Raw genomic sequence first — 20,181 nt, 5'->3', positions numbered from 1 at the left:
TTGTTTTGCATGCAAACTGTGCACACAAGTACAGATCGAACAATTATAGCTGTAGAACTGTAGCTCTACGGGAAATTCGGGTTGATGGACCACGTAGAGCTACAGTTCTACAGCTAAGAACAATGAAGAAATAATCGCATACAGATATATAAAACACAGATTCGGCCGGTAATACCCCTTCTTCAATTTTGACGATTGACGAAGTAAGTGTTTTGCGTTGAATTAATATTTTTTTTTGTTAGGAGATGTCTGCCCCCTTTACCCCCTCCCCTCACTGCGCCAATTTAAAAATGATGTTACGTGCAAAAGATGATCCTGGGATGAGATGGGGGGGGGGGGGGGTTATAGGCCTATTTTGGCAACTTTACTATGTGGATATGATTTTCTGTTTCCAAATTTTAAAAATATTTTTTTAATGATGCAAAAATGATTTAAATTGGTTTTAATTAAAAAGTAACTTATGCAATAAATGAATAATATAACGTTATATGAAAATAATCTTAGTATCAAATATATTCTCCTAAATATACATGTTGGTTAATATTATTGGAAATTTTCTTTGGAGTTAATGTGAACTCTGTGAGCTTAATAAAAATAAAAATCCAACAAAATCTAACAAAATGTCGAATATCTTATATATTCAATATCTTCCAATAAACATACAGAACTAGTATATTTTCCGTTTTTGTCCGATTGGAAATAATTTGTGACGTACTTTCGATTTTGGAGCGTCGTACTTTGGCGCGAAGCTTTGTTTTGTTAGTCTGGCTTGGATTTGGGTGGGAAAGGCTTGTAGTGGGAAATACGATAAAAAGAACAAAAAATGGAAAACAGATTATCAAGAAATCCCCACAACCGTCATCAAGAAAATGGATACAGGTGTGTATTGAGTTTTTGTTTATTTACAAGTATTAATCAAATTAATGAAGTTTTTGTAACATCTGATCAGATTTTTTTTCTCACTCCAACACAAATTTCAAGAAACGTTTATTTTAAGGATTTTTATTTCCAATTTAATGAATGATTATTTTATAACATTTACGTATTGTTTGCAGAACATTTAAAGTGATTTGCCTCCGTAAGAATTATTCTCGATTTTACCTCTCATAATTGAGAATTAAATGTAAGGCGTGATTTTTTTTTCTTTTTTATATACATGTATATTATTTATTTTTATCCAGAAATATTACAAAGTTATTGTTGACTGTATTGTAAAAAGGTAGATTTCGAAGAGAAAAAAAATCATCAAAAAGGAGAGGTTTCTATATCTCCAAAATAAGATAGGAATTCTTTATACCGGTATTTGTAAAAGCTTAATAGAACCATTTAATTGGATGTTGTATTTATTATAAGTGGTATTTGGTCATAGAAAATACTAATATAGTGACATACCTGATTTATAATCAGTCTTTCATTATTATACAAATGGTTACTGTGGCTTTTTTGTAACTACTTAGGTATATGGGTAAAATGGAGTATGTCATTTTCTTAAACAAATGAAAAAATGACTAGTTTAAAATATGGAGATAAAGTTGATTTACATTGAACCTGGTCAGTCCTGTTCAGGCTGTTGTGAGGACCTGCATTTGTGTACGATTTGATGTCCGAGTTTTTTTTTGAGGTACAGTACATGTTCAGGTTGAACCATGTATTACAGTCTGAGAGTAGATAACATTGACAATGGTCTTTTATAGGAGCAAAAGTTATCGCCAAAGGTCCAGAGAGAGTGGCAGTCCTCTTAGAAGTCCGCTGCAGCCCAAGAAAGATCACCACAACAGGGAGCACGAGACCACAGAATCACGAGACAGGTAAATTACACAAAATAAAAGCCTAAGTGCCCTAAGTTCTATTTGTCAGAGTTTTTAAAAGAAAAAAATTTAGATCATTATCTAAATATCAATTTTACTGACCCTCAGGGCAAAAAAGAAATGTTTCTTTTTGATCATTTTGATAAATATTTTTGCACTTGTTTCCATTGAGCAAATAGATGACTAATCTCTATATAAAATTGCATGAAAGTAAAAGCAGTTTCAATGAAATTGAAGAACTTTGACTTTAGCAAAGTTCTCTAACAATTTTGTATTCCTTGGTGAATGAGTCTCTTAAAGACATGTTCTTGAAGAAAACTTTGGTTCATTTAAATTAACTATCGATATTTATTAAAGGCATAATGATTTTTTATTCAGGAGCAGGAGACCTTTGTGGAAAAACTTGCAGGTTTCAAAGGATGTAGAATGTGATGAAGACTTCCCCCCGCTCCGTAAAGATCTGTGGTAACTCATACTTGCAAATTTAGATTGAAAATGAACAGCACATGTTTAATAGGAGATTTTTCTTAAATTCATCATGTGAACTTAGGAGATATTAGAAATTGTGGAAAGTATTTCCATCTTAATTATCTGCTCTATGTTTTAATAGAAGTTGAGTTTGTAAAGAGATTTTGACACTATTGTTGTAATCTAAAACATGCATGCAAATATTTGCATCATGACCTATGAAGACTGAAACAAAAATAAATTAATGTGCGCACCATTACCTCATGGTCACACGATTGACAATTATATTCAATATTTTCTTATTTTAAGTTACACGCCGGAGGTTAGAGTAGAGAGTCAGACCCGAGTGAGGGACGATACGGAGGAGATGGACAGGAAGAGTGGACGGCCCATGCACAAGTAATTGTTTCATACTGATAAGTGGTTAGACCAGCCCACAAGTCATAAAACTGACAAGCTCAATTTTGAACTTGGTCAAACTTTTTCAGTATATCTCCTTTTGTAATAGTGAGATAAGATATTTATATGAGTGAATGTAATTAAATCTGCAGGATCAATGAAAACCTATGTACCTGTCAAATATCACTTAAATAATTTTTTTTTCTCAGGGGCAGAAGGAAACTTCACCTGGGTGGAAATGATTCAAAGAGACAGAAGTAAGAGAAAGAGACGGAGAGTATAGGTTGAAAGTGGCAATGTTTTTATTACAGGAAAACAAGACTTTTTTTGGCCTTTTTCCTGGCTTTAGTAACATAGAATTAGAAAAAAAGCTTGCATAAAATTGCATCAACGTATCTACTTATTACACCATTAAAAAGTTCTGACTTTAAGAGCTAAAAAGAAAAGTAAGAGGTACAGTAAAACTTGGTAATAGCAAAGTCCTAGGGACCAATGGATTTACTTCATTATATCTGTAATTCGTTATATCCGTATAACGAATTCGTAAAAATAACTATAGCAAATTCACTATATATACATGTTTTCTTTCACCAGACTATAATTTATGTTAATTGAGGCTTAAAATAAAAAAAACATTACTTTGATACCTTTGATAATCGGATTATTAATTAAAAAATATTTATGAAAATAAAGTCATTCAAACTATTATGTTAAATGGTAATGCAAACTTTTTTAACTCTAAAGAAATTCGTTCTAAAAGTGTTGAATTTCGTTATTATTCACTTCTACAGGACTCAAAATGAGTTTGCTATATCCGTAAATTCGTTATATCCAAATTCGTTATAACCATAAAATTTTGCTAAGATTTGTTAAGAATTTTACTTGGGATTCAAAAATACTTCGCTTTATCTGAGAATTCTCTATATCCGTGTTCGTACTAAACGAGTTTTACTGTAATATGTCACAGTTGAATAGCATGAAAAAACTGCAAGAAATTATGAAATGAATGCTTTATGATGGGTTTAAAATACAGCGGTAATTTATTGAACACAGTTGAATTATACTCATGATTGTTTTTGCTTCTCAGATTTGAAGAAGAACGCGACCCTGGAGTGTTAGATCGCCGTCAGAAGGCCATTGATTACGGCAAGAATACCCTGGCTTACGACAGATACATCACTGTTATTCCCAAGTAAGAAGACGTTCTGTTTCCCTGAACTCTAAATCATTTGTAACTAAACCTGCATCTTTTATTTAAATAATATGCAGACATGTTAAGTAAGTGTATCATATGTTTAACTGTAGATCGCAGAGAACCAAGACACATCCCAGGACCCCGAACAAGTACAGGAAGTGTAGCCGGCGGTCATGGGACAGTCAGGTCCGCCTGTGGCGTATCTCGCTTCATCAGTGGGACCCACCCAGTGCTGATGGAACTCCCGCACCACGCAGGTAACTACAGGGGGTCAAGGGTTAAAGTTTATCATTGGCCAACTGTGTAAAATGAAATTAATAAATAAATCACATCTAACAAAATCGGGCAATGTCTGATTTCTGTATGTAGTTACGTTTTGTTCCCAAATGTAAAGGATATTGTAAATATATTGCATTTGGCTGTGTATTCTATGTAGTGTCTCTTGTGGAAAGCATCTTCCGCTAAGTCAAATACATCGCCAGATGTCAAACATATATGAAAATAAATAGGTACATTCAGAAATGTGTAAAATCAAATCCATGCTGACTCTATTGTATTGTTACAGGAATCCCTCTGTGCTGGACACCTCGGATGAGAGTGATTCGGACTGGGGGGATGTACATCTGAGTTCACTCTCCCTGTCCCAGCCCTCCACCCATGAGTCTGATGCGGACTCCGAACTGTCATCTACCTCAGTTAGTTCCACCCAGAGACCGCAATTCACCGCTCTAGTGGACAAAGAAAACGCGGACAACAAGGACGTTGTATAGAAGGAGCGAGGGATGTCGGAGAATGGTTGTTGTGTTGTGTGTGTATACGGATCGAGCGGGCTATATAAGCTAGTCACTGAAGTTTGGAATGGTTTGAAGAGATGTTTGATTCAATGCTGTCTGATGCAATTATTTTTTATGTTCTTTAGGTCAAAATGAATATTCTGTTCAGTCTTTGTGTGAAACTTTGGGTCAAATGAATGTTCTGTTCAATTTTTGTGATCACTTGTTTGTGATAGTTTGGGTCAAATGAATATACTATGTTAACTTTTTTGGGCTGTAAATCTGTCAGAAATGTTTTTATTTTTATTATGTGTAACGTAAATCCTGAAAGAAAAGATGCAGGATGCAGTGTACAGAGAGAAAATCTACAACCAATAGTGCTATTATTGGCAGCTTACAAGACCTCCATTTATTGTTCAGTAAAAGGGTTTGTGTTCATTGTGTGTGTCAGAAATTTAGTGAATGGAACCAAGATCCAGTGATGTATGTATATGGGCAGCATGAATAGAGAGTGAGGGAAAGGAAGAGCTAGTAAGGGAGGATACTGGTGTGGAACAGAGAAAAAACTAACTATAAGATATATAAACATTTATGTTACTTTTCGTTGTATTACATGTATTTTCTTTGCATTAGTTCATGTCATGTTTTAAGAGGAACTGTATGATCTTGCGTTGTAGAGTATTTTATTGTGATCATTTTAATTTTTAAGTGATTTTTTGTTTTTTAAATCTAAATTATTTATATGTACTCTTTGTATCTATAACGAGGTAAAAGTCCAATTAGATGACGGTCAATTTGTTTCATGACACAATCTTTTAAAACAATATTTTTTAGAGATTCCAACTGAAATGAATCGTATGGCATGATCTTGTAAAAGCATTTTTCATGTACATGTATAAATAAACATATTACACACTTTAATTATTTTAGTAGTATATTACAAATGTGTATTACTGTAGGTACTACTGATTAATGTTCCTATAGTGTAATGTTCCGGTTGAATTTGGTCCAATACACATCCCTCACCAACATAAGTCGATATACAGCGTAGTTTGCCACAAATTCTAGCTATGGTGTCGTGCTTCGTTGTTTTTGTCCTAGCATGTTCTTTGGTTTTAAAGATGTTTCGGCCCTGGGGCCGTATGACTTGGACAAGCTCTCATTTGATCTGAAACTCAATTTTACAAAAAGAGAATATGGTGTGAAAGCAAGAGGTTTCTTACAACTTAAAAGTAAGAAACATGAATACTAATCTGGTCATGGCTTGGGCATGTTTTTTAATTTGTTTTTAAGTCACAGATACATGATGACATGTAAGGCTTTTATGTTGTAATCTTGCAGAGGTTTTATTAACTGGGTTTTCCAACGGAAAAATCCAATTATTGAAATGGTGAAAATGACGGGCGGGCTGCTGCCAAAGGGTTCCTTCATTGTACGTGTAACTCCTCCTACAGTTTTCAAGATAGGAAGTTGTTGTTTTGCAGATCAATTGTACATATATCAGAGATGTGCATATTGCTAGTATTTTGATTTCTAATAATTCATGAAAAAAATACCAGCTATTGAACTTTGTAATTTTTTGGCAAAATATTTCATATGGGTACTCCATTTCTCTGGATACAGAAGGTACAGTGTTTATCAGAGTTGATATGGATTATGGATACAGTTCACATGAAAGAAAACCCGGTTTGCTGTCACATTGACAGCTTTTCACTTGTTATAGGTAAATCTAATCGCAATGACTAACTGGCCTAGTGGTAACAGAAAAGCAATCCTTCATGTTTGAGGAAAGTGAATTTAATTGCATTTTTTGAAGATGCAAATACACTGGGAAATATGCTCCATCTTTGTATTAAATGCATGTAATCTGTTCATTGACAATTATAAAGTAAGAAGTTCAAAGTCTGTTGTTGGATAATACTTTGAGGATTGGGAAATCTGGATAATTATTTTCCTTGTTTTAAAAACGGGTTTTCCAACGGAAAAATCCGGTTATTAAAATGGTGAAAGTTGCGGGCAGGCAGCTGACAAAAGGGTACCCTCATTGTACGGATAACTCCTACAGTTTTCAAGATAAGTTGTTCTTTTGCAGTTCAATTAATTGTACATATATCAGAGATGTGCATATTGCTAGGATTTTGATTTTGGATAATTTGAAAAAAATACCAGCTTTTGAACTTCGTCATTTTTTGGCAAAATATTGCATATAGGGTACCCTCATTGTATGGATAACTCCATTTCACTGGATACAGTAGGTACAGTGTTGATCAACTCATGGTTGACATGGATTATGGATACAGTTCACATGAAAGAAAACCCGGTTTGCTGTCACATTAACAGTTTTTCACTTGTCAAATACATGTATTGACACTGCAATAGAATTCCTTTGATATTGTTGATAAACAGTTCAGTATGTTTTAATTCTTTTAATCCAAATGACAAGATTCCTCACATTTGTCATCCTTTGATTTCAAAATCCTGTATATATTTATACTCCCCTTCAAAGAGGAGAGGGCATATTGCTTTGCTGCTGTCTGTGTCTCTCGGTTAATTGGTCAGTCCACCAACAGTTTCCATTCATTTTCTTGGCAGAGGATGAACATATTGAAATGAAATTTGGTATGCAGGTAAAATCATGATAATATTTAGGTCAAGTTTAATTTTGGGTACAAACAAGCCATTTTATACAGAGTTATGCCCCTTAGACGTAGAAAAATTCCAATTATTTGCAGGTTCCGTTCATTTTCTTGGCAGAGGATGAACATATTGAAATGAAATTTGGTATGCAGGTAAAATCATGATAATATTTAGGTCAAGTTTAATTTTGGGTACAATTGAGCTATTTTATACAGAGTTATGCCCCTTAGACGAAGAAAAATTCCAATTATTTGCAGTTTCTGCTCATTTTCTTTGCAGATGTATTAATTATTTGCAGTTTCCATTCATTTTCTTCACAGATGTTTCAAAAGGAGGGGGGCATAAGTGTTTTACAAACATCTTGTTTATATACATTTCCAGGAGTGATAGGATATTATGCCTTATCTATTTCAGTTTTAAGAAGACCTATCATTATGGTAATTACACTTTGGAAAATAGCAAAAAAGAAATTCTGGTCATGTCTAGATCTAGCACCTTCACAGATCATAACAGTCATTTCTTTGTTTGAACATAGTCTTGGCTAAGATTCAGTTTGGTTTGATTTTGATCTGAGGACTTGCATGAAGGTCCTTTATTATGGTCAGTTTGTTCCCTTTAGTGAAAAAAAACCACTTACTATAGAATCTAGTATATCTTTATTATAAATCTTTGTAACCGACATTTTAGTTGCATAACAAAATGCACAAATATAAATATATTCTTAATTTGATGGAGTTCTTGGCTCATGACTTTGGTGATATTACTTTTGCAGAGTGTTGAAAGACATCATACACTTTTAATCAGTAATGATTTCTGGTGAGAATTGCACTTCACAGGAGTATCAACTCGGAGTTACTCTCCTACAGCATGATTCATAAAATAATTTCTTCTGATAATATCAAATCATTCACATTATTGCAGTCTTTGGAATTTGTTTAAAATGACAATTCTCTCTGATCTCCACAAAATAAACTGTAAGGCAGATCTGGTAGAAAAAAATAAACAACCAACAAAAAGTACTATAAAAAACAATAGAGACTCCAAAGTAAACAACAAAAATGTCTACACAATATCTCTCGATGACTCTCTATCTGGGACTTATAAAAAAGGGAAGTTGTAAGCTATAGGGAAAGTAAAGTACTACCATAATATAAAATCTAGTCTAAAGCTAACATCAATATGCTGTTTATTGGGCGCCTGCTACAGACACATACATTCCGTTTCTTTGTACACAACAGTCCAGAATTTGCCCTACAGATGGAAACTTCACTTGTTCCAGTTAACTTAGGATGACATCCTCACTGTTGCAAATGCACTTCTAAGTTTTGAGATAAACATAGCAAAATAAATTTTAATAAGATCGGATAAAAACAAATATTTTAAAATATAAATTAACATATACCCAATACCATGTTAAAAAGAAAAACAATGCCGATATATTTAAAGTGATTCTCTTAAGGAAAAAAGCATTGAAAACAACGTATCATATTTACTAAATTTATGTGAAATCAGTAAACTGCATTTTTTTTGTGTTCATGAATATTTGAAGTGGGAATAGAAAATAGCTACCACAGCAGTTGTCATACCAGTGGGCATGCTTCTCTGTTGCGTACACAAGAGATGGAACACATGCTGCTTTACTGTAAATCACTTTTCTGCTCAATGAAATCTGATAGTAAATGCCTACAAGTCTGAAGTACAACCTACCACTAGTGATTACCACGGTCTAGTGTACTACCCCCCATTAATACCTGTGCCTAGATTGATGCTTGTTCCCATATCACACAAATGCACAGCTAGTAATTACATGTCAAGCAGTACATGTATAAGCATATCATTTACTTCCCAAGAAACTTAAACCAAAGTCTTAACAAATATTGCTGTTGGTACATTGTACACTTAAAGATAAAAATTAGTAAGTTATACTATACATTGTAAATATATAATAGAAAAAATTATATTAAAAAAAAAAGTTTTCAAAAACAGGTGTTTAAGTATCCTAATTCAGTTTTCAAATGCAACACAGTAAAAGTGATTTACAGTCGCCATCATTGCAGATTTATGCACGAGCAGAACTCTTTACAATGAGTTTTCTTTCATTCTAATCTCATCCAAACAATAACTACATATCAGTCTAAACTCATTCTATAGAAAAATCTGTATTATGCTAGGATAATCATTTGTAGTAACATATCATAAGAAAAAGTTTTATAAACAAAAAACAAAAACATGCTATCAGCATCATATGAAAAATCAACATACACATTTCAACTTTGAAAACAGTGGACAGGGTTAATAACAAAATATAGATTCCGTTAGAACCAGTGCCGCCAACAGCACGACTTAAGATTCTACATCTACCCGGGAGATGCACAGACTTGGAATTTCTCATGATTTGATGGGTTTTCTTAAATTGTAGTGGAATCATTCACAAGAAATTTCAACCTTGCACATTGAATACACAATATACATGTACTAGTATACCATAACTTCTACATCAAGATCAGTATTCAGAGAAAATATTTAAAAATATACTCCAATAATTGCATTGAGGTAACCCAAACTTCAAATTAGATAGCTATAAAGGATAGTTGACAAAGATTGCACAGCCGGTCACTTTTTGTCTCTCTGTGAGTACAGAGGCATCTGTGGAACAAACATTGGGAGGGGGACTCCACTGAATGAGGCGTGGTCTCGTTGTAGAAGGCCGTCGTAGGCAGCACTAGCTCTCAGCTGGGCCTGGTACAGCTGCTGAAGCTGTAGGGGGATGGGGAAGTAGCCGCTCTGTGGGATGGGGACTGAGGGACGCATCATAGGGTGTAGGAATGCTGGGTGGACCATTCCTGGAGGAAGTTCTGGTAGGCCAGCAGCCTTCATACTGGAACTGAAGGACTCAGAACCCTGAAATATACAGAAAACTCAGTGATATACACAAGGACAGAAAGGTATCAAAATGATAATTGATTAACTGTAAACTGGTTGAAAACAAAAACTGGTACTGTCAAACTTCATTAGCTTATACTCAATGGGCCTGAATAACCAAAGATTTGAGAGTCAAGTATTACAAAGTTCTCAACTCATTAAACAGTACATGTAGTTGGAACTTTACTCACTTTGGTATAATTACATGCATGGTGTTCAAGAAGTGAAAGATTATGAAGTTCAATCATATTGTAATTCCCAGACCCTATTTCAACATTATTAACATCTTCAGCAATAATCAAAAGCAATATATCTCCGTTGTTGTTTAATCTCTTAAAGCATTACAAAAGTTTGCTCTATGTTTACCAATGCATATGGCAACACAGAGATATTTATAAATTCATCAAAACAGTGTAGATGTGACAGTACTCCAACTAAAATGTTACCTTTATAGCACTCCTGGACTTTCTGAGATCCTGGGACTCGAATTTCATTGACCGGAGTCCCTCCTGAGATTGTGAGGGGGTAGATGGTCCATTACTGAGCTCTACCATGCTACTGCTGAGGGAAGTAGGTGACGTATTGAACACAGATGAAGGCCGCTTACTGAACACACTGTGGGGAATATCAGTAGGTGCTTCCGAGCCTGCAGGACTAGAATGGACTGGTGGCCGACTTCGGGAGGGAGATCTCTCCCGATTCGACAGATTCTCTGGGGTGTCCCTACTGGGAGTACCAGTTCTCTCAACATTGTCTGAACCAGTCCTTTTTTTCAGAGTTTTCATACTTAAGTCTGTTGGCTCATCAGAACATTCTGAGCTATTAATAGCTGCAACATCTAGCTTTCGACGTTTGGGACTCTCAAAATCAAACAACAATGACTTATTGGCAAAGTTTGGAGCTGAAGCAGTGGAAACCTTTTGATGATTTGTTGAGAAGGACCTTTTGAGGCCATTGGAGTGAGCTGGAGGTACCATGAGTGTCTTTGGGGAGGATGCTGCTGATGATGAAGCAGGGGACATGTTAGAAGTCTGGCGACTTGGAGACGGGTCCACAGACTTTGAGAGTGGATAACCTGAGGATTTGGATGAAGCATGGGCTGATCGGATCTCTTGAGGTGTCTTCTGCGAGTTTCTTAGGATGTTTGGACGATATGATTGCTGCTGCTTTTCTGATGAAGCTGGACTGAATAATGGATGATTATGAAACCTGGGTATTCCCATAGGTAGTTGATTCATGAGCGGGAGTCCCATAGGATGCAGTCCACCCAGGGGGACAAATGTCTGTGGATAAAACAACGCTGCCTGGTGTACCGGGATATTGGGAACGTCTCTCTCCATGGCGTTGGAGTGGTTCATGCTTGTACTAGATGACCCCTGCACTGAGTTTTGCTGGAAGAGTTTCGATTGGCTGAACACAGTTTGTACATGGGATTCACTGTCTGACACACTTTCCTTCTCCTCCTTGATCATAACAGAGCCCTCCAGCCTGTCCCCTGGGGCGTCTTCTGTCTCCTCTCTACTGCTAATCTCAGTCTTAATGCTCGTGTAGGAGAGGGCCTGTGTCTTCTCTTTCTCTGAACTATCCAGGAGATTCTTCACTGTCCTTGGTCGTCCGGGTTTTCTGCCCTGTAACAAGATCCAAATCATAAATCCATATGACTAATTTGATCATTTTTGTACAAAATATTGAAATATTATTTCTGGAACCAAATCTTCTAAATTTAAGTGTTTAATTCCTGGCAAGTCAATCATTTAAAACATGAAGTGAAGGAGGCCATCAAGTATGTTTAGTGTGGGATTCATCAAAAACAGTATTTTTGGACAAAACTTTTAGCAAAATACTGGTAATTGTACATTGCAATTTTGCAGAAATTATATATGCATCAAAAAACTGTCTGTTTCTACACATTACATTTCAGGTGTGCTCTGGGGATAGAAACCTACTTTGATGGCTTTTTGCCTCTCCTTAAGCTTTCGGATTTGTTCCCACTGTTCAGCTCTCTGTCTGAGTGTCAGAGTGGTTTTAAATCTCTGTTAGTATAAAGAAACCAACACTCACCACCATGCAACATACACAGACCATATACAGATATTTTGTTAGGTTAATCAAGATGACAGCTCAAGTTAACTCAAATTCGTATCGTTAATCCTTCAAGTTAGTAGAAATAAATTTCAAAGTTTGTAAATTACATTTAGTATGAAATACATAATAATTTAGAAGGTCTGTCACAAAGGAATAGTTGTCTAAACAAATTGATGTCCCTGGTGCTGAAGGGGAAATGAGAGGTGGGGAAATGTGAATATAGTGGTAGTATTTTTATAGTGCATTGTGTGATATTAGAAAATGTGCACATTGATATGAAGTTATTTTTTTTTTCGTTAACTTTTAAGGGCTATTTTTAGATAAAAATAGAGTGTCAATATATTATTTTCAATTTGGTCACATGTTCATACATACATGTACATGTAGGCCTGGAAATGGGCTTATTGGCCATGATTATCAGTGTTGTATATTTAAAACTGTACAATATTTACTACACAAGAGAAACTATCCTCCATTTTGCCACCAGCCCTCAAATGCTAACAGGAAAGATTTATCAACACCAGGTGCATAAATATCCAAATTCAATTGGCTTCTCATGTTAAGATTTGAAAACAAAGTCTTAATTGGCTTTATGATCATGAGATTTATGTAACACACCTATGTGTACACAGTACAGTATCTGAAAAATTCATTGACAATGCAACACTTTTATACTGTACAGACCTAGAACCAATTCTCACAAGGTACCAGTTCAATGAAACGTCACAATTTAATGGTGGTAGGAAATGCTGCTTGGTGAGAATTGGTCTTAGGCCAGTATAGAAACTGAACACATCTACAGGTAAGTTGTACAGTTGCTGAGGGAGCCGTGTTTCACCAACACCTGTATGGGGCCTCACAGTGATCAGATGCTCACCCTTCTAGGTTTGGAGAATCCGTCCTCTGTTGGAGTCATACAAGAGTTGTCTTCCCTGTGTGTGGTGGAGGGTTCCTCCTTGTGATGTTTGGAGTGTTTCTTTTCAATATTGCGGCCTTTGTCATATCGCTCATAAGGTAGTAATAATCTGTCAAAGACAAAATTTATCTATAGAATTCCACAGCAAGTAATAATCTGTCAAAGACAAAATACATCTATAAAATTCCTCAGCAAGTATTATGCCCCCATCATGTGTTATTACAATGTGAAAAATTCTATAATACAGTGATTTCAATTAAGTTTTTTCACTTTACATTTTATTTGAATGTACATGTAATTGTAAGAGCCAATGTACAGTACAGAATCTGCATTTATATTATGTTAACATGTGGAAAATGCATTCAATTTTTGTAGAATCAAAAGCTTATATGAATGCATTAAATTGGATTTCAAAATATCAATAAATAAATGTGTATATCTTATATATACAGAAAGTATAGATCTGAATAAATAAGCACAGTCTTAAATTAACAACAGAGTACTGTTTCCACTAATTGTGATTATCATCAAATACCAAAGGTCAAGGAAAAAGGAAACACTAACCAATAATAGCAGTATTTTACATATCAAACAAAGAAAAATTCCAGACCTTGTTCGATATCATCCTTGTAAGAGCAGGAATTCATATGATTTAACAACTGTTCCTACAAAATGAGCATTTCCTGCCCCCTTCCTGACTGGCTTTAATTCCTTTTTTTTTAAACAAACTATCATAAATCTCAGTTTTAACACTTTTAAATGGGTTGCAATTTGTGTTTGCATTGAGGAAAAAAATGGTTTGCATAATTCAAGAGCATTAATTTTTCAAATATATGTTGTTTTTAAATAAGGAAAATAAAATGCTCTCTCTCTCTCTCTCTCTCTCTCTCTCTCTCTCTCTCTCTCTCTCTCTCTCTCTCAAAATATCTTTATATTCCCCCTCACGCATCCCTAAAATGCAAAGTGCTTTGAAAATTTAACTCAATGATAAAGGTACGATATAAATATTTTAGATAGGGGATGATGATCACATGAAAAATCAAATTTCTAGCAACATAACAAAATTAAACTTTGCAGCTTGCAACAGCTGAAAGTAAATTTACTGGGATATCATTGATTTTCTCATGATTAATAATTAAAAAAAGAGACAGTCTTGCTTTCATATTTTTAGAATAGTAACAGTCTCAAGTGACCTACTTTTCGTAATGCCTTCGAGTACAGGTGGCAGCACTTGTACTTCCTGGATTTCCTCCGAGTCTGTCGTAAAGGTGTTTCCATAACCTCTTCTGTGTCACCTTAAAATAACAAACAGGTAGAAACTTTTGTCAAAACAAGCTCAATAGATGTGAACTCATTACCCTTTATATAGACAAATTAGTATCGTTTATCAAAAGAAGCTCAAATATTTTTATCAATATTGATGAGGATGACTTATTCATAGAAAAGTCTTTGAATGATCAGACATTACTTGCTTTATCTATTAATTATGAGCTCTCACCATTTCATATCCCCCTAGTTTTTGAGCATAAGTGTAGAAAAAGTAAAGGTCCACTGAAATAAAGAAATGATGAGTCCTTTAATAGTTCTGTGATATTACACACTGTTATAGAATATATCATCAACAGCTATCAAACATCCAACTGTTCATGTCAATCAAATACTGGATACATGTATTGATAATCAATATCATTAACTGTTTCAAACATAGTAAGCAGAAATTTGAATTTGATATCTACCGGTAGGTAGTGTCTACCTGAATAAAAAATCATAAAATTATAAATACTTTAATAGGTAACATTAGACTACAGACAGATAAAAGTAACATTTATCTATGAATAGACAGGCACATCAGAAGCTGAACTGGGACTTGTCAATACAGAGAGACTGTCCCAGATACAGTGTAGCGGTGTGGTTGGGGTGGACCCTGGGGATCCCAGATACAGTGTAGCTGTGTGGTTGTGGTGGACCGTAGGGATCCTTACCTTGCTTGAAGCCCAGCGAGGGGATACGGCTGATGGGGGTGTTCCTCCTCTTCATGAAGCAGTGAAGATTGAATAAAAACTCCTGTTCCTCGGCACTGACCTGACTGTTGTCAAACTTCAAACCATTGCGGAGGGCCGACTCCCTCTTCCCAATCTGTAATGGACAGAGACAAGTACTCCATTAGAGTATCCTCGACATTCACCAACCGTCAGAAACAAATACCGGTACTTTATAAGTCTCCCTTCAATATTAACCAACCGTCAGAAACAAATACTTTATAAGTCTCCCTTCAATATTATTAACCAACTGTCAGAAACAAGTACATCTTTAGTCTCCCCCTTAATATTAACCACCATTCCCTGTTTTTATTTGATGTTTATTAAATGTGCAAAAAGGTCTTTGTATTTATGCATAGAACAGCTAAACATTTATGTAGACAGATAGCTAACAATCAATAACAATTGATCGATAAACTATGAAGGCAAATAACACTGCATGAAGTTATAATCAGAATTATATTTAAAATTTCCTTTATTTCTTAAAAAACAATCCTTATAGTCCAAGTGCCTGGCCTGTTATATTGTATGAGTTTAAGTGGCCACATGTTATCTGAACACAGTGGATACAAATGTACGCTAGTAATGGGGTATTATATCCTCAATTCAGTAAACGGTGCATAAAAGAGCTGTTTTAAATGTCATTTCCGTTTTAGTTAAATTTAGATACAGAGCTTTTAAAAGATATTTTATGTGCATAATACATTATTCTGAACAACTTATATCCAGTGATGCAATATACATTTGATCAATAGTCATACTCTTCACTTTAGTTCCTTTGATTTCCTATTTAAACAAACTATTTGCCAGTCTAACTAATGGTTGAGTTAATTCTGATGGCATTAAAACATCATCTTTGTATTGAGATAAAAATGGATATGCTATGATTATAGTGTCAATGTTACACTTACAGATACTTCATTCGACAAAACGTCACAAATAACAGCCTTAAACAGGACAAACAACCCGCATACACTTCATTAACATAAATATACGACAATGACCGAGTGGTGGCATTTGATGTCACACTCTCAGGCTATTAATTTTATTAATTCTATAAAACAGTATAATTTTTAACTCAATATTAAGCTAACTTTTAATAGAAAATTTGGAACAAGTAATGTTATTATAGACATTTAATATGACATTCATCTGTTATTTATTGAATCACTAAAACAGCAGGTTCGGAGTACTAACAGCAGCATTTATTAAATAATTTCAAATGTTAGAACTCTCATCAGCTTATTTTGATAGTCATGTTCTTGATTTTTTAACATAAAACAAAATACAAATTAAACTGTAGAGGAACCCACCAGCATTGACCACATTAACATAGGCCCCTATGTCAAATTCATTTTTTTTAAAATGTGGTATGAACATTTTGGAATCTTCATGTAGGTGAGAGAATATCATGTCCAAAATATAATCATTATGTTAAAATTTCAAATTGTGTAAATTTTTATTTACCATAAAATGAATTTATAATTTCTTATAAGAGAAAAATTCATTACAACCCCATGCAATCACTAAGTATAAATAAAAAGCTGAAACTTTAACAAACTGGTCTATGCTCTCTGATATAAAGGCTGTTTATATAGACAAAAAAAATTATCTATAAGTTATAGTCAATTCTATTGTTTATTCTCTTTATTAAAAGACAGTTCTTCAAAAAATAAAGGTGTCCCATACACTGTTTCTCCTTTATAAGGATACTACAGTAAAGCTATGTCTGACTGTGAGAATGTTTAGTACTGAATGATTGGTTACTGTAGATTCTTATTTTAACGCATAAAATCGAAAGAAGCGCATCTTTTATTTTTTGGACATATGTAAACTACATGAAACTATGATGACAATTGGGCGTTCGCGATTTTATGTTCTTCCGATTTTATGGAAAACGGCTGAATTGTGGAATTAAGTACTCGCGTAAAATAAGGAATCTACAGTATTATTCTACAGGCAAACTATTTTTTTTCAGAACTACCTACCAATACATCTTTCCTTCCTCCAGGAGTGGAGATATCTGATGAAGTCTCGTAACTGTCTGAGTCGCTCCGGGTCAACGATTTCTTCTTCCTCGGCCTCCCTTTCAGAGAAGGAGCTAATATTTTTTTTAAAAATGGAAAAAAGAAGAATTAAGAAACTCGAGATAATGTTATCATTCTCTGAATTTCTCCTCCTAAAGCAGACAGTATTTAAATATACATGTATATAAAAACAAGATTTGCCCCCTCCCTTTTTTTAGAAATAAATTTTTTCTTCGTGATCAACAATAAAGATCCTTGTAATCCAATGCAATGTGTTGAGTAGGATCACATTATTATAGCGACCAGTAGGTTGATCAACATCATGTCACCATGCAGATAATGAATGTTACCTAGATGGTCACACCGAATCTCAAGGTCATCCAGTTCAGGGACGTCCACGGTCGTCTTACAGAACATGATTCTGGCATTCTTGGATTTGGTCACAATTCCTCCAATGGCACAAATAATTGCATTTCTTAACCATTTGTCCACCATGTTTTCCAATCTCTTTAGCACTGTCCTGTATCTACAGTACTGGGCGAAACTGAGGATCGTCAGAGGAGTCGATGTTAGGTCACCCTTGTCATCTGTAATAATAAAGATCATTCAATATTTTCAGCATCTCCTGAAGAAAATTTTATACTACACCTTTCTTGTAGCATTTAGCTATACATTTTTCACATTCCTTTAATCTTTAACGCTCAAAGTTAAAGTGACCATGACCAATTCCCCTAGTTTTATCAAGGTCAACCATGACCATTGCCTCTAGTTTTATCAGGGACTTATAAACGACCCCAGTTTTATGCCAGATACTCCAATATCATTTATTGCATAACAAAAACTTTAACACAAAAGTATATAAAAGCATAAAAACATGTTGCCATAAATCTTAGACTGACTAATAAGGAAGTTAGATACTTATTGCCCTTTCAAAATTACACCAACACAAAATCTTAAAGTGGTTGGGTAGCTTTAATTTTATACAACTCATACTTGCAGATCAATATAATTTGTATAAATGTACATAAGTACATTTTAGAGTTATAGTAATATTTTTTTAAAAATACTGGTATTCATTTACATTGCCAACAAATCTTTGAAATGCTATAAAACCTGGACTCTTAAACATCTTTGAAGTGAAAATATGTCCACCAACATTGAACAATATGACTTGAGAGCGTAATTATGTGTCATTTTTTTGGTGATAAATAAAATAAATATGTGACAGTAATCCCCTGTTTCTGCAGCATGTGTGGGACTGAAACCAGCATGACTTTTCTCCTGATTTCTCAGGCAGTCCACGTGGGAGGGCATGAGAGGATTAAATGGCCCACAACTACTCTATTGATTATACTGGGGATGCTGAGGCAGTACAGCTATATATAATCTGTTTAATGAAGAATTAACATGAAACATGGACCTAATTCTAATATATCATTTCATACATAATGAATATCCTACGCACTGTATTAAAATAGCCAAATTACAATTATGTCTGTACAAGAAATATATATTTCTTTATCATAAATGTTATGATTTAATAATATAATATATAATATATTTATTATATAATATCAACAATTTATTAACATACATAATAAATTGAAATTAATTTCTGACAACCTTGTTTATTTAGGGTCTTGTTTTATTAGTGCTTTCTATTTTAAAACACGGCAATAAAAAACCGTACCTATCTTTTCCTTTTCCTTTTCAACATCGGAGAAGTTAAGTCCCTTTTTGTTGCAGACAAAGATATTGCGGAACTCCTCTTTGTGGGGGGACAGGCTCTCCTCCTGACACAGAGGCCGCCCGAAGGTCCAAGTCACGTTCTCTATCAACAGCGGCACTAGGTCCCCGGCCTTCAGGATCAGCTTCTCCGACATGGCAAGGATCTCATCCTAAACAAAATTAAATCACATTATTGTCAGAAGTGAAGCGCAATCCACTGTAATTATAACAAGCCTGTTATTTGGGATTTCTTTATTGGTTTTTGTTTTGAACTAAAAACCTCATATTGTGCAGATTTGATAAGCATCATGCTTAGTTAATAACTTAAGATATCCATAATTAACCTCTGACCTTATGAAACATCAAAGCATTGATCTATTTTAAAGCTAGAATTTATTCCTTTGTTTATCTTCACTTCACAGTGGTATACACATGTAAGTCATAAGGGGCTTCACTTCATGCTTAATGATTCATTATCTGGTAACTTTTTATAGAAATAGTTTTCATCAACAATGGAAAAATGATCTAATTAAAGTTTATAAAACTGTGAGCCTACTGGCATTGATAGAATTAATCTTAATAAATTCCTGTTTTGACACTCGTAGGACATTACATCACCAGTCTATAATCCCAAGGCCGCTGTTACAGCTACATTTCAAAATGCGTACATGTGCAACAGAGCAGAACCTATTCTAAACATATCTTAATGAATAAAAAGAGATTTGCATAACACCTTATATTGATCAAAAGATCAATGTTTGTTAATGACATCACATTAGTTGCAGCTATAGATTTATACATTATTGAAATAGACTATACCATTTTAAGGTAATCATCAAATTGATTTTTTTTTTTAGCTTGCAAGAAAAGAATAATTGGTACATCTGTACACTGCTTAACATTGCAAGATAAAATTTCAACAAAATATAGCTGCACCTAAAAGCCTCAATTAAATATTGGTCAATTTTCTTACACATAAACATTAATATTAATTTCAAGGGGGGGGGGGGAGAGAGAGAGAGAGAGAGAGAGAGAGAGAGAGAGAGAGAGAGAGAGAGAGAGCCCTCTTGACACCATGTCATTAAATAAAATACCAAACAATGTGACATTTAAAAATTTCAAACATTTCCTGTCAATATATCATGTTTTTGTGCATGAAATGGGGCTACCCACACATTATACAG

The 20,181-nt window shown here is 34.4% G+C and overlaps 2 protein-coding genes across 3 annotated transcripts in view; one reads left to right on the top strand and one right to left on the bottom strand.

Moving 5' to 3' along the window:
* Positions 1-717: 717 nt before the first annotated feature.
* On the top strand, positions 718-5,156 carry LOC105337739 (histone RNA hairpin-binding protein). The gene is made up of 8 exons (XM_011442609.4): positions 718-879; positions 1,695-1,808; positions 2,187-2,273; positions 2,586-2,675; positions 2,885-2,932; positions 3,763-3,867; positions 3,981-4,127; positions 4,436-5,156. Exons 1-8 carry the CDS (start codon positions 824-826, stop codon positions 4,638-4,640), a joined length of 852 nt encoding a protein of 283 aa, XP_011440911.3. The 5' UTR covers positions 718-823; the 3' UTR covers positions 4,641-5,156.
* Positions 5,157-7,913: 2,757 nt separating this feature from the next.
* The window catches only part of LOC105337747 (AT-rich interactive domain-containing protein 5B), a 16,555-nt gene continuing 4,287 nt past the window's right edge, over positions 7,914-20,181 (bottom strand). The window contains exons 3-12 of one of the 2 annotated variants that reach the window (XM_011442621.4): positions 18,960-19,167; positions 17,620-17,856; positions 17,231-17,343; positions 15,186-15,339; positions 14,702-14,754; positions 14,401-14,498; positions 13,165-13,312; positions 12,149-12,235; positions 10,649-11,830; positions 7,914-10,181 (exon numbers count right to left, since the gene is read on the bottom strand). In XM_011442621.4, the coding sequence (XP_011440923.3) occupies positions 9,894-10,181; positions 10,649-11,830; positions 12,149-12,235; positions 13,165-13,312; positions 14,401-14,498; positions 14,702-14,754; positions 15,186-15,339; positions 17,231-17,343; positions 17,620-17,856; positions 18,960-19,167 (2,568 nt within the window). In that variant the 3' untranslated portion in view covers positions 7,914-9,893. The remainder of the gene's footprint in view (positions 10,182-10,648; positions 11,831-12,148; positions 12,236-13,164; positions 13,313-14,400; positions 14,499-14,701; positions 14,755-15,185; positions 15,340-17,230; positions 17,344-17,619; positions 17,857-18,959; positions 19,168-20,181) is intronic. The other variant, XM_011442630.4, reaches the window with a different exon arrangement.

This window comes from Magallana gigas, chromosome 8 (genome assembly GCF_963853765.1).
Source record: "Magallana gigas chromosome 8, xbMagGiga1.1, whole genome shotgun sequence".
Classification (NCBI taxonomy): Eukaryota; Metazoa; Mollusca; class Bivalvia; order Ostreida; family Ostreidae; genus Magallana; species Magallana gigas.
This window is presented reverse-complemented; position numbering and strand designations above follow the sequence as displayed.

Bases quoted from the DNA above. Each gene is read 5' to 3' on its own strand.
- LOC105337739 (XM_011442609.4), top strand. From the start codon at position 824: ATGGAAAACAGATTATCAAGAAATCCCCACAACCGTCATCAAGAAAAT. The intron at 2,933-3,762 runs GTAAGAGAAAGA...TTTGCTTCTCAG, and splicing joins AATGATTCAAAGAGACAGAA to ATTTGAAGAAGAACGCGACC. The intron at 4,128-4,435 runs GTAACTACAGGG...GTATTGTTACAG, and splicing joins GGAACTCCCGCACCACGCAG to GAATCCCTCTGTGCTGGACA.